At 36.1% G+C, this 13,882-nt stretch overlaps 1 protein-coding gene across 2 annotated transcripts in view; it reads right to left on the reverse strand.

Moving 5' to 3' along the window:
* The window catches only part of LOC125129319 (uncharacterized), a 94,152-nt gene that overhangs the window by 45,265 nt on the left and 35,005 nt on the right, over window positions 1-13,882 (reverse strand). For both annotated transcript variants that reach the window (XM_047783913.1, XM_047783912.1), the window contains exons 5-6: window positions 11,263-11,349; window positions 7,706-7,838 (exon numbers count right to left, since the gene is read on the reverse strand). In XM_047783913.1, coding sequence (XP_047639869.1) covers window positions 7,706-7,838; window positions 11,263-11,349 — 220 coding nt within the window. The remainder of the gene's footprint in view (window positions 1-7,705; window positions 7,839-11,262; window positions 11,350-13,882) is intronic.

Below are 13,882 nucleotides of genomic sequence, written 5' to 3' on the forward strand. Positions count from 1 at the left end.
AAAAGACAGAGATTGTGAGAGTGGATCAAAAAATAAGACCCAAAGGGAGGAAAAAGAAAAAAAAAAAGAGGAAGAACTAGGATTGAGGAAACCACAATCAGAGAGCAGTCACTCAAATAAGCCAGCATACAGATTTAATCATGAGCATGTTTCAAACAAAATAAAATTAAAAAGAAGAAAAAAGAGTCATCAAAATCATAAAATGTGGTCAAGGGATGTTAGGAAATAAATAGACCATTTTTGTTTGTTTGTTTGTTTCTCTTCTTAATTTTAATATAGTAATGAAGTGTTTGAACCTACAGGACCATCAGGCTAAAACACACAATTATAGGAAGGGGTTAGCATACTTAAAGCACAGGGCAACCACAAGCCAAAACCAAACATTGCATTCGCAAAAAATGAAAAAAAAAAAACAAAAAACACTCAAGCAGATAATAACCAGAGACCATCCAACCAAAAAAAGGAAGGAAGAATGGAGAACCATAGAATCAACTGGAACAGGAGGTTCAAAATGGCAATAAATAATCATCTATCAAAATGGCAATAAATAATCATCTATCAATTATCACCTTAAATGTCAATGGACTGAATGCTCCAATCAAAAGACACAGAGTGGCTGAGTAGATAAAAAGACAAAAACCTTCAATATGCTGCCTACAAGAAACTCACCTTAGGACAAAGGATACATATAGGTTGAAAGTGAAGGGGTGGGAAAAAATACTTCATGCCAATAGACATGACAGGAAAGCAGGAGTTTCAATACTCATATAAGACAAAATTAACTTTAAAACAAAAGACATAAAGACAAAGAAGGACACTATTTAATGATTAAGGGATCCATCCAAGGAGAGGATGTTACTATCATCAAAATATATGCCCCAAATACAGGAGCACCCAAATATATACAACAAATATTAACAGACATAAAGGGAGAAATTGATGGGAATACAATCATAGTAGGAGACTTTAATACCCCACCCACACCAATGGACAGATCCTCTAGAAAGAAAACCAATAAAGCAACAGAGATCCTAAAGGAAACAACAGAAAGGTTAGACTTAATTGATATCTTCAGGACACTACATCCAAAAAAATCAGAATACACATTCTTCTCAAATGCACATGGAACATTCTCAAGAATCGACCACATATTGGGACACAAAGCTAACCTCAACAAATTTAGGAGCATAGAAATTATTTCAAGTATCTTCTCTGACCACAATGCCATTAAACTAGAAATCAACCACAGGAAAAGAAATGAGAAAAAACCTACTACATGGAGACTAATCAACATGCTACTAAAAAACCAATGGGTCAATGAGGAAATCAAGAATGAAATTAAAAAATACCTTGAAACAAATGATAATGAAGACACAACCTCTCAAAAATCTATGGGATGCTGCAAAAGCAGTGCTCAGAGGGAAATTTATAGCAATACAGGCCTTTCTCAAAAAAGAAGAAAGATCCCAAATTGACAACTTAGCCCTCCACCTAAATGAATTAGAAAAAGAACAAAAAAGACCTAAAGTCAGCAGAAGGAAGGAAATTATAAAGATCAAAGAAGAAATCAATAAAATAGAGACTCAAAAAACAATAGAGAAAATTAATAAAACCAAGAGCTGGTTCTTTGAAAAGGTAAACAAAATTGACAAACCCCTGGCCAGACTCACTAAAAAGAGGAGAGAAAGAACTCAAATAACCAAAATTATAAATGAAAAAGGAGAAATCACAACGGATACTGCAGAAATATAAAAAAACATAAGAGAATACTATGAACAACTATATGCCAACAAATTTGACAACCTGGAAGAAATGGACAATTTTCTAGAATCTTACAGCCTGCCAAAATTGAATCAAGAAGAAACAGACCAACTGAACAGGCCAATCACTAGAAATGAAATTGAAGAAGTCATGAAAACACTTCCTACAAATAAAAGTCCAGGACCAGATGGCTTCACAGGCGAATTCTACCAAACATATAAAGAGGAACTGGTGCCCATCCTCCTTAAACTCTTTCAAAAGGTTGAAGAAGGAGGAATACTCCCAAAGACATTCTATGATGCCACCATCACCCTCATTCCAAAACCAGACAGAGATACCACCAAAAAAGAAAACTATCAGCCAAAATCTTTGATGAATATAGATGCAAAAATCCTCAACAAAAGCTTAGCCAACCGAATCCAACAACATATCAAAAAAATCATACAACATGACCAGGAAGAGTTCATCCTGGGTTCACAAGGATGGTTCAACATATGCAAATCAATCAATGTCACACACCACATTAACAAAAGAAAAGTCAAAAATCATATGATCATCTCAATAGATGCAGAAAAAGCATTTGACAAAGTCCAACATCCATTCATGATCAAGACCCTCACCAAAGTGGGTATAGAGGGAACATTCCTGAACATAATCAAAGCCATTTATGACAAACCCATAGCAAATATAATACTCAATGGAGAAAAACTGAAAGCCTTCTCACTCAAATCTGGAACAAGACAGGGATGCCCACTCTCACCACTGCCATTCAACATAGTTTTGGAAGTCCTAGCCACAGCAATTAGGCAAACAAAAGAAATAAAAGGCATCCATATAGGAAGGAGAGATCAAACCGTCACTGTATGCAGATGACATGATACTATATATAGAAAACCCTAAGGACTCAACCCAAAAATTACTTGAACTGATTAATAAATTCAGCAAAGTAGCAGGATATAAGATTAACATTCAGAAATCAGTCACATTTCTGTATACCAGCAATGAAATATTAGAAAAGGAATACAAAAATACGATACCTTTTAAAATTGCGCCTCACAAAATCAAATACCTTGGAATACACCTGACCAAGGAGGTAAAGGACTTATGTGTTGAGAACTATAAAACTTTAATCAAAGAAATCAAAGAAGATGTAAAGAAATGGAAAGATATTCTATGTTCCTGGATTGGAAAAATCAATATTGTAAAAATGGCCATACTACCCAAAGCAATCTACAGATTCAATGCAATACCTATCAAATTACCTACGACATTTTTCACAAAACTAGAACAAACAATCCAAAAATTTATATGGAACCACAAAAGACCCAGAATAGCCTGAGAAACAAAAATCAAGCAGGAGGCATAACTTTCCCAGACTTCAATGACAAAGCCACAGTCATCAAAACAGTGTGGTACTGGTATCAAAACAGACAGACAGACCAATGGAACAGAATAGAGAACCCAAAAATTAACCCTGACACCTATGGTCAATTAATCTTTGACAAGGGAGGCAAGAACATCAAATGGGAAAAAGAAAGTCTATTCAGCAAGCATTGCTGGGAAACCTGGACAGCTGCATGCAAAGCAATGAAACTAGAACACACCCTCACACCATGCACAAAAGTAAACTTCAAATGGCTGAAAGACTTAAATATAAGACAGGACACCATCCAACTCCTAGAAGAAAACATAGGCAAAACACTCTCTGACATCAACATCATGAATATTTTCTCAGGTCAGTCTCCCAAAGCAATAGAAATTAGAGCAAAAATAAACCCATGGGACCTCATCAAACTGAAAAGCTTTTGCACAGCAAAGGAAACCCAAAAGAAAACAAAAAGACAACTTACAGAATGGGAGAAAATAGTTTCAAATGATGCAACCGACAAGGGCTTAATCTCTAGAATATATAAGCAACTTATACAACCCAACAGCAAAAAAATCAATCAACCAATGGAAAAATGGGCAAAAGACCTGAAAAGACATTTCTCCAAAGATATACAGATGGCCAGCAAACACATGAAAAAATGCTCAACATCGCTGATTATAAGAGAAATGCAAATCAAAACTACCATGAGATACCACCTCACACCAGTCAGAATGGCCATCATCAATAAATCCACAAATAACAAGTACTGGAGGGGGTGTGGAGAAAAGGGAACCCTCCTACACTGTTGGTGGGAATGTAAACTGCTACAGCCACTATGGAGAACAGTTTGGAGATACCTTAGAAATCTATACATAGAACTTCCATATGACCCCACAATCCCACTCTTGGGCATCTATCCGGACAAAACTCTACTTAAAAGAGACACAGGCACCCACATGTTCATTGCAGCACTATTCACAATAGCCAGGACATGGAAACAACCCAAATGTCCATCGACAGATGATTGGATTCGGAAGATGTGGTATATATACATAATGGAATACTACTCAGCCATAAAAAAGAATGACATAATGCCATTTTCAGCAACATGGATGGAACTAGAGACTCTCATCCTGAGTGAAATGAGTCAGAGAGACAAAGACAAATACCATATGATATCACTTATAACTGGAATCTAATATACAGCACAAATGAACATCTCCTCAGAAAAGAAAATCATGGACTTGGAGAATAGACTTGTGGCTGCCTGACGGGAGAGGGAGGGAGTGGGAGGGATTGGGAGCTTGGGCTTATCAGATACAACTTAGAATAGATTTACAAGGAGATCCTGCTGAGTAGCATTGAGAACTATGTCTAGATACTCATATTGCAACAGAACAAAGGGTGGGGGAGAAAAATGTATACATGTAAGAATAACTTGATCCCCATGCTGTACAGTGGGAAAAAATAAAATAAAAAAAATAAGACCCAACTATATGTTGTCTACAAAAACCCAGTTTAAAAATAAATATACAGATAGATTAAAAGTAAATTTATGGAGAAAAATATAACCCACTAATACCAATCAAAAGAAAGCAGAAATAGCTATATAAATTTCAGACTGAGCAGATGTCAAACAAGAAAAGATATCAGGAATAAAGAGACCCATTACATAATAATAAAAGGGTCAATTCAAGAAGACATAATAATCCTTAATGTGTGTGTACCTAACAGAGCACCAGACTACATGAGGCAAAACTGACAGAACTGCAGGGAGAAACAGAAGAATCCACTGTCATAGTAGAGGTGTCAAATGGACAGATCCAGTAGGCAGAAAACTAATAAGGACTTAGGTGAATTCAATAGCACTATTGATCAACCGTTTATAATATACATCAATAGATTACTTCATCCAACAACAGCAGAATACACATTCTTCCCAAGCTCACTTGGGATAGTCAGCAAGACAGACCAGAGTCTGAGCCATAAAATACACCTTAATAAATTTAAAAGAACAGAAATCATACCATGTCTGCTCTCAGACCATAGTGGAATTAAACTAGAAATCAATAACAGAAAGATCAATGGAAAATCCCCTAACACATGGAGAGTAAATAACATACTTCTAAATAACACATGGATCAAAGAAGAAATCTCAAGAGAAATTTTAAAATATTTTGGACTAAATGAAAATACAACTTAGCAAAATTTGTGGATTGCAGAAAAAAACAATGCTTAGAAAATTTATCGCAGTGAATACATACATCAGAAAAGAAAAAGATTTAAAATCAGTTATCTAAGTTTCTACCTTAGGAAACCAGAAAAAAGAGAGCAAATTAAATCCAAAGTAAGTAAGAATAAAAGAAATAAGATTTAGAACAGAAATCAATGAAACTGAAAAGAGGAGATCAACAGAGAAAAACCAATGAAACCTAAAGCTAGTTCTTTGAAAAAAAATCAATAAAATTGATAAGCCTATAGCCAGGCTAAATAAGAAAAAAGAGAGAGGACACAAATTACTAATATCAGAAATGAAACAGGAAAAACCACTCCCGACCCCATGGGAAATTTAAATGATAATAAAAGAATACCATGAAAAACCCTGTGTCCACAAATCTGACAACCTAGATGAAGTGTATCAATTGACTGAAAGACACAATCTGCTAAAACTCACATAAGAAGAAAAGAATTTCAGCTTTGTAAGATGGAGAAAGTTCTAGAGATCTGTTGTACAACAGTGTGAATATACTTAAATGAAATGTACACTTAAAATTTTTAAGGCAGTAAATTTAATGTTTTGTATTTATTACCACAATTGAAAATTAAAATTAAATATACACATATCTCACACAGACTGAGAAAGTTCACTTTTGCTCTGGTTTTCTTAGCAACCTTTATCCTATGTAGAAAAACAGTTCTATAATTAAAAAACGTATTTTTTTCAGGTACATATGATTGTAGGCTGGTTAACCAGGCAAACACTTTTTGACTTCTTTTTGCCTTAAATGACCAATACCACCCTAATTCTTTATGACCTGAGAGGTATGCAATATAGTAAAAAAGACACTAATCCAACCTCCCTTGTTTATACCACCTGGAACTGATGTCTTTATCTCTGGTCAAAGCTGTTGCTTGTCTGCAATGACATCATTCCACATATAGCATCAATCTTCATTAGTAAATTAGGCAAAACATTGCTGAAGTCAGGTATCTTTTGCTATATCTACCACTGACCTAGATAACTAAAGGCTTGCCCAAGTTTACAAATAGCACATGAGAGGGTACATAGAGCACATGAGAAATACACAAGAGCAGCTTCTCCATCCTTGTTGAAACTGAAAATGAAAGTTTCTATTAATAAACCACCAGTACCAACTACCGCAGGGAAGACAAGTAAAAATCAGTACGTATTTGCAGAATATGCCTCCTTTGAGCAAATTTTACAATTAAAATGAGAGATGAAGAAGCAAAACTGCATCATTACTAACTGGGTAGGAACAGAACACGTCTGCCGTGAAGGGAACAGGCTAATGAGGGAGAGTGTTGAGGACACTTAAAAATGCTGAGGAACCTGACAACAATGTTTATACAAGCCTTCACTTTTCAGTAAGTGGAACTATTCATAGCTTTTCAAAAATAGTTTAACTTAAAAATTTAAGAGTTTACTACACCTTGTTTAACAACCACAACAAAGGAATCATCCATCTCCGCAATTGTTTCAGCAAATTTAAGTTCCCTGTTAAGTTACACAAGTTATCATGAACCTAGTACTACAGTATATGACATTGCAGAGATCTTCTTAATCTTCCCATAATATTTAATATTATTCATCTCTTTAGAAAACTAAAATATCACATATTTAATAGAAAAAGTGCTGAACTGGAGAAAATTTATTTTTTATCAATTTCCCATTTAATAATTTTCATACACCCTTTTCCTAGTCTCTTCCAACGCAGAAACCAGCAGACACAGGAGCAGACAGCTCTTCTGGACAGAGTCACCCTGAATTTTCGTGGCTGTGAGCAGTGACTATATAACTCTGAGCACAGCCTAGCTCTCGGCCACACTCACGAATGTCTTGAACAGATCTCTGCTCTTGCCAAAATGCTTAGAAAGTCATAAAGCGGTTCTGTTTATGTTTCCTAAAACTGCATCATTACTAACTGGGTAGGAACAGGACACCTCCCCCGTGAAGGGGACGGGCTGATGAGATACATTTTCAAAACTAAAGCTGAGCCTGATAAGAAAAGCTTACATCGACTTGCGTTTTTTAGCCCAGGAATAATTTCATTGGACATTCAATTTTCTCATGACCTTCTAAGAATTCATTCTCTTTTTCATTAAGAGCATTCTGGCTAACCTCCTTACAGGGTTAACTGTTGACAAGGACATATTCCAGAATGCCAGTGCAGAAAACAACTAAAAATTATTTAGATGTAGCTGTCACATCGGCAGAGGCAACTGGTAAGAACTGAGCGGTTCCTTGAGCACTCATTCGCTCATTTATTCACTTACTTGACACTACTGAACTCCCCGTCCTTCTGCTTTTAGGCAAACAAGTTTTATGTGTGCTACCTGGAAGGATGGGTTGCCCCTTGTTTAAAACAGGAAATTCTCGACAGATTTCCCCATCCTCTTGATCTCGTGCCAGCCATCGTTGAACAGGTATATAAAACTGCCTTCCAGATTTCATGTTCCACAATCGTATCTACAATAGCAACATTGTTACTTGTAAAAAAGGTAAGAAGACTTTATCAAAGAGTCAAATAAAAGATTTTACCCAACCCTGACACTTAAGAACTTTTACTATTTTTCAGTAAAAGAAGTTGTTGAATACTCAATAAGAAAAGTGCTAATTTCTTCAGTTAGCACTATCTTGAGTACAATGGCGTTTCTTTTCTCTATTTTGAAATTCTTCTCTTTCTAATTCCTCTAGGTTGAAATGTTAAGCCTGCCAATTTCCTCTCAAATTTTCTAAGTTTCAATATTTCCCACCTAGAAAGAAATATTTATAATTTTTTAAAAATATAATTACTTCCCTGTTGCAACTTCTTAGTAATTAATTTTTTTATTTGAAAGTGATGTTGGAGTTCCTGTTGTGGCTCAAAGGTTGACAAATCCAACTAGGAACCATGAGGTTGCAGGTTCCATCCTTGGCCTCACTCAGTGGGTTAAGGATCCAGCATTGCTGTGAGCTATGATGTAGGTCGAAGATGCAGTTCAGATCCTTCGATGCTGTGGCTGTGGTGTAGGCCAGCAGCTACAGCTCCGATTAGACCCCTAGCCTGGGAACCTCCATCTGCCGCCGGTGTGGCCCTAGAAAAGACAAAAAAAAAAAAGTGATGTTACAAAATATCAGCATGAGCTTAGATTTCATTCACTACAGATTCAAACTCATAAGAGTTTTCTTCGTAGGCCCTTGGCAATGAACGGCATTCAAGCAGTGATTTTGGGGGGAGTACCTGTTATACCATATTATATAAATCCATTCATCCTTGAGTTAAACAAAGATGCTAAATTCTGGTAGGAGTTTCGGTCATGGCTCAGGAGTTAACAAACCCGACTAGCATCCATGAGGATGTAGGTTCACTCCCTTGCCTCCATCAGTGGGTTAAGGATCAGGCGTTGCCATGAGCTGTGGTGTAGGTCGAAGACACCGCTCAGATCTGGCATTGCTATGGCTGTAGCCTAGGCTGGCAGCTGCAGCTCCAATTTGACCCCTAGCCTGGGAACCTCCATATGCCACTGGAGGTGTGGCCCTAAAAAATAAATAAATAAATAAATAAATAAATTCTGGTGGGATCAGTTGAATGCCAAAAATCATCAAAAACTAGCAATGCATCGTCTGATTCTAAAATACAGCCTTTCATGGGTAGGGCACTATTACTCTTTTAAAAGTTTCAGTGAGGTGTTGCTTTATCTGTTAAATTAATCTTACTGTCTTTATAATGCCTTAAATCAGAGATTTTCAACTTTTGTGTGAGTCATGTTGTTATAATGGTAGATTTTCAATCCCTAAATGTACTACGTCTGTGAAGTGTGGTAAGGTCCAGAAATTTTCATTCATCAATTCACATCACGTGCACTCTGGAGCAATCACACTTTTAGAAAGGCTCCCTGAGAACCACAGAGAATTATCACTGGTTTGCAAGACTGCCATTGCTTCCACCATTTGACCTGGTTTTTTAATTACAGTCCAAGGCAGATCATTTGAGAAATACAAAGTAAATCATCACTTGAAGTGGGTTTTTTTTTTTTTTTTGTAATCTTCCTTAACTAAACTTAAAGAATCAAGTTTAAGTTCACAAAAACAGTCTGATTATTTTACAGGCTGTGGAAATGCTGTATCATTAGTGCTATAATAGACTCAGTGTTTTAATTCAAATCCCTTCACATTATAGGCACAAGTTGGCCTACTTAAGTTTGAAATTTTAAATTTCAAATTTCTAAGCTGTATTATAGGAATTCACCAGAAAATCCTCAACCCATTATCTAGCATCTTAATTTGGCCAAATGGGTAAATCATATAAAGGGTGTTATAAACGCAGAAAAAAACTCTGAAGCAAGAGCATCTCTTCCTCACTGGTTCTAAAGGGCAGGTGAGGTAAACCTCAGGCAAACTCACTGCCTTGCATGGAGAGAGGACTGGCCATGGACAGACAGTCACTAAGAACTTTCAGCCTGATTTTTTTTTTCTTTCCTCTGCAATATTATATATTTTCAGATCATTTAACCATTGTCTCAGCATCTCAGCTCCACAGTGAATGTAACATTGCCTACTAGTTACCAATCAAATGAGATTAGTAATTAGTGGTAATTTCCTTTTTCCATTTCTTTCTTTCTTTTCTCTTTTTCTTTTTTTTTCTTTTTTTTTTTTTTTTTTTTTTTTTGCTTTTTAGGGCTGCACCTATGTGGGTCAAATCGAAGCTGCAGCTGCCGGCCACAGTCACACTGGATCCGAGCCACACCTGTGACCTACACCACAGCTCACAGCAATGCTAGATCCTTAACCCACTGATTGAGGCCAGGGATAGAACCCACATCCTCATGGATACTAGTTAGGTTCATTACTGGTGAGCCACAATGAGAATTCCCAAGGATAATTTTCATAAATTAGTTTAGCTTACTAGGAGAGAAAAAGTAAAAGATGTCATTATTATCATACATGATCATTTACATATCAATCTGAAGACCATATTTCAAAAGCTCTATATAGCATAAAAGAGGAAATTATTTCACATAGAAGCCAGGCAGTAACCTTGAACTTTGAAATCTAACTTCTATGTTCCGTATTTTCATAAAGTGAATTTCATTTTCTCATTCTGCTTCAATATCTTTTGTGACTTTAATGTAAAGATGGGATTATTAACAACTATATGTTTCTTCTAATAAAATAAAATATGTTTTTAAGGGATTGCTCATCTTCTATGAATTTTTCATTAATTTTCTCGTGTATTAAAAAACTGTAGAACAATTTTTCCAAGAATATGAGGAGTTTGACTAGGTGTTCTTTGCATTTTGAGAACTTGTTCAGTTAAAGATCATTTATCCTGGAAATATGCCATACACGAAAATGAATAACACTGGGTGATTTCCAATATTCAAGATGTGCATTTATTGGCAATCATGATAATAAGTAAAAAATTTTTAATTCTGAGCAATATAGAAAACATAAGCCTCTCATTTCTCCTGCAATTACTCAGGGGATGTCCTCTTGCTTAGCATGAATAGCCTAAATTTGATGGCTGGTGCTCAAATCTAGTAGATGATTATTTTACCAATGCAAATGGACTATTTTCACAACCTTCTGAAGCTGATAACACCCCCCTGGTCATCTTTTCTTCTGCAACTATATCAAGAAGCAATGAGAGTTTATGCAGAGTCCGAAGTATTTTCTTTTCTTTGCAAAGAGGTGAGAGGATTGTTTGGTTGAGGTGCTTCCCTCAGTTAATTAGGAATTAAATTATTATTAAGGGCATATGATACTGCTGCCCTGAGGAAAGCTCTGACTAAAAGGTCCAGGTTTTACTCCATCAACTCACAGCAGGTGTGAAATGCCCCTCTGAGGTTTGATTCCTAAACAGAATTGGCAGAAGACCTTACAAAGGATGGGAGTGTTGATATGCTTTTACCTCTTTACAGTGCCAGGAGGGGGAAAGTCCAGAGTTAGTATGACCAATACGAATCTTAAAGAGTGTGCCAAGGTCTCCAACTGTGATCTATAAAAAAAACCAAGAGAACTTCTTTCAATGTAATTTCACAAAATCGATTGTTAAAACCTTATATACTAGGGCATTGTATGTTAATAAAGTGATCAATCCATTAACAAGATTTTATATTTATAAAAATGTACACACCTAATGACAGAGTGCCAAAATACATGAAGCAAAAATGTACATAATTGAATAGAGAAATAGTCTGCAATAGTCATTGGAGACTTCAGTAGAACAACTAAACAGAAGATCAGTAAGGAAATAGAGGAACTGAACAACATCATATACCAACTAGAGCCATTTATAAAGCATTCCACTCAACAGCAGCAAAATATAGTTTTCTCAAATGTACTTAGAACATTCTCAAGGATAGAATATATGCTATGTCACAAAACAGGTTTTGAAAATTGAATAGGTGTGAAGTCATACTGAGTATCTTTTCTAGCTACAATGGAATGGGAAAATAGAAATAAATACAAGAAAGAAAACTGAAAAATCTACAAATATGTGTAAATTAAATTATATACACTTAAGTAGTGAATGAGTCAAAGAAACTGAAAGGGAAACTTTAAAATACCTTGAGAAGAATAAAAAACATATGAAAAACTAGTGATTCACATAAGTATGGACTCATACTAGAGTTCAGAGGGAAATTTTAGCTGTAATTCTATAAAATATGTGAAATATGAAATACTTAAAAGGAAGAAATCACGTCAGCTGAACATTCATCGACTAGACTGGCAAGCTGGCTGTGAGAGAAAACTTCCTTAGAGATTCTGATCTAATAAATTCAGAGACTCTGTGGAGAGGGAGAAGGGGGAGGAGATAGGAGGGAGAGAATGAAGGAAGGGGGAGGAGATAGGAGGGAGAGAATGAAGGAAGAAGAAGGGGAGGGGAGTAGGAAGAAAGTGGGAAGAGGAGGAAGAAGGAGGTTCTCAAATAAATAACCTAGCTTTGCAACTTACAGAACTAGGATAAAAGAGGAGTAAGCTAAGTGCAAAGCTAGCAGAAGAAAGGAAATAACAGATTAGAATGGAGATGAAGCAGAATAGAAAAACAATACAATCTACTAAACCAAACACTGGTTCTTTGAAAAGGAGAACCAAATTAACAAACATTTAGCTAGCCTAAGGAAAAAAAGAAGGCAAACTCACATTACCAAAAGCATAAGTGAAAATACGGACATTACTACTAACCTTATTCAAACAAAAAGAATTATAAAGGAATATCATGAACAATTGTGTGCCAGCAAATTAGATAACCTAGATGAAATGGACAAATCTTTAGAATCACACAAACTATCAAAATGGACTCAAAAAGCAGAGCAAGGACTAGGTATCACAAAAAAGAATGGAATTGGAATTTTACCTCATAGACCATGTATAAAATTTAACTCAAAATGGATCAAAGAACTAATACAGAAGAAAACAAAGGGCTAAGTGTTCATGACCTTGGCTTTGGCAATAATTTCTTAGATATGACAGCAAAAACACAGGGAACAAAAGAAAAAAATAGATAAACTGGACATTAACAAAACTAAAAATTCCTGTACATTAAAAGATACTATCAAAAGAGTGAAAAGATAACCCACAAAATAGGAGAAAATATCTGCAATTCATATTTTTTTTCCCATTTTTGGCCACCCTGCAACATATGGAGTTCCTGAGCCAGGGATCAGATCCAAGCCGCGAGTGCGGCAACGCTTCATCCTGAGCCCACTGTGCCAGGCTGGGTGTCCCAGTGCTCCCAAGACACTGCTGATCCTGTTGCACCACAACAGGAACTCCTGCAAATCATATTTCTGGTAAGGGTCTAGTATTTACAACGTATAAAGTAGCCTTACAATGCAATAACAAAAAGAAAAACAACCCAATTAAAAAATAGGCCAAACCTGAGTTCCCATCACGGCTCAGTAGTTAACAAACCAGACTAGCATCCATGAGGATGCGGCTTTGATACCTGGCCTTGTTCCATGGGTAAAGCATTGGTGTAAGCTGTGGTGTAGGTCTCAGACATGGCTCAGATCCTGCGTTGACGTGGCTGTGGCACAGGCCAGCGGCTGCAGCTCCAATTGGACCCCCAGCCTGGGAACCTCCACATGCCTCAGGTGCAGCCCTAAAAAGACAAAAAGACCAAAAAAAAAAAAAAATAGGCCAAACCAACAAAAAGAGCTGAAATGTAGGTAACAGTGCTCAGAAAAAAAAGCAACAAATTTAAAACAGTTTCCTGTGAGAGAAGGAAAAGTGACTGGGAGGGTATAGGTGCTCCTCTCTTATAAAGAATATTCAAAATATATTCACTGTGTGAAAGTATAATTGAATTTAAAAGTAAATTTGAAACAATAAAATAGCAAAACAGCAACAAAAACAGTTCAGACTCTTGTAGTACATTCATCTCTAAAATTATTTCCTACACATGCAAAATATCAAAATCTTTGTTGTTAATTTTTATATATTATTGGCCATCAACAAAAGAGTTTCTTTAAATACTGACTCACAGAAGTTCCCGTCGTGGCTCAGTGGTTAACAGATCCGACTAG

This window comes from Phacochoerus africanus, chromosome 6 (genome assembly GCF_016906955.1).
Source record: "Phacochoerus africanus isolate WHEZ1 chromosome 6, ROS_Pafr_v1, whole genome shotgun sequence".
Taxonomy (NCBI): domain Eukaryota; kingdom Metazoa; phylum Chordata; class Mammalia; order Artiodactyla; family Suidae; genus Phacochoerus; species Phacochoerus africanus.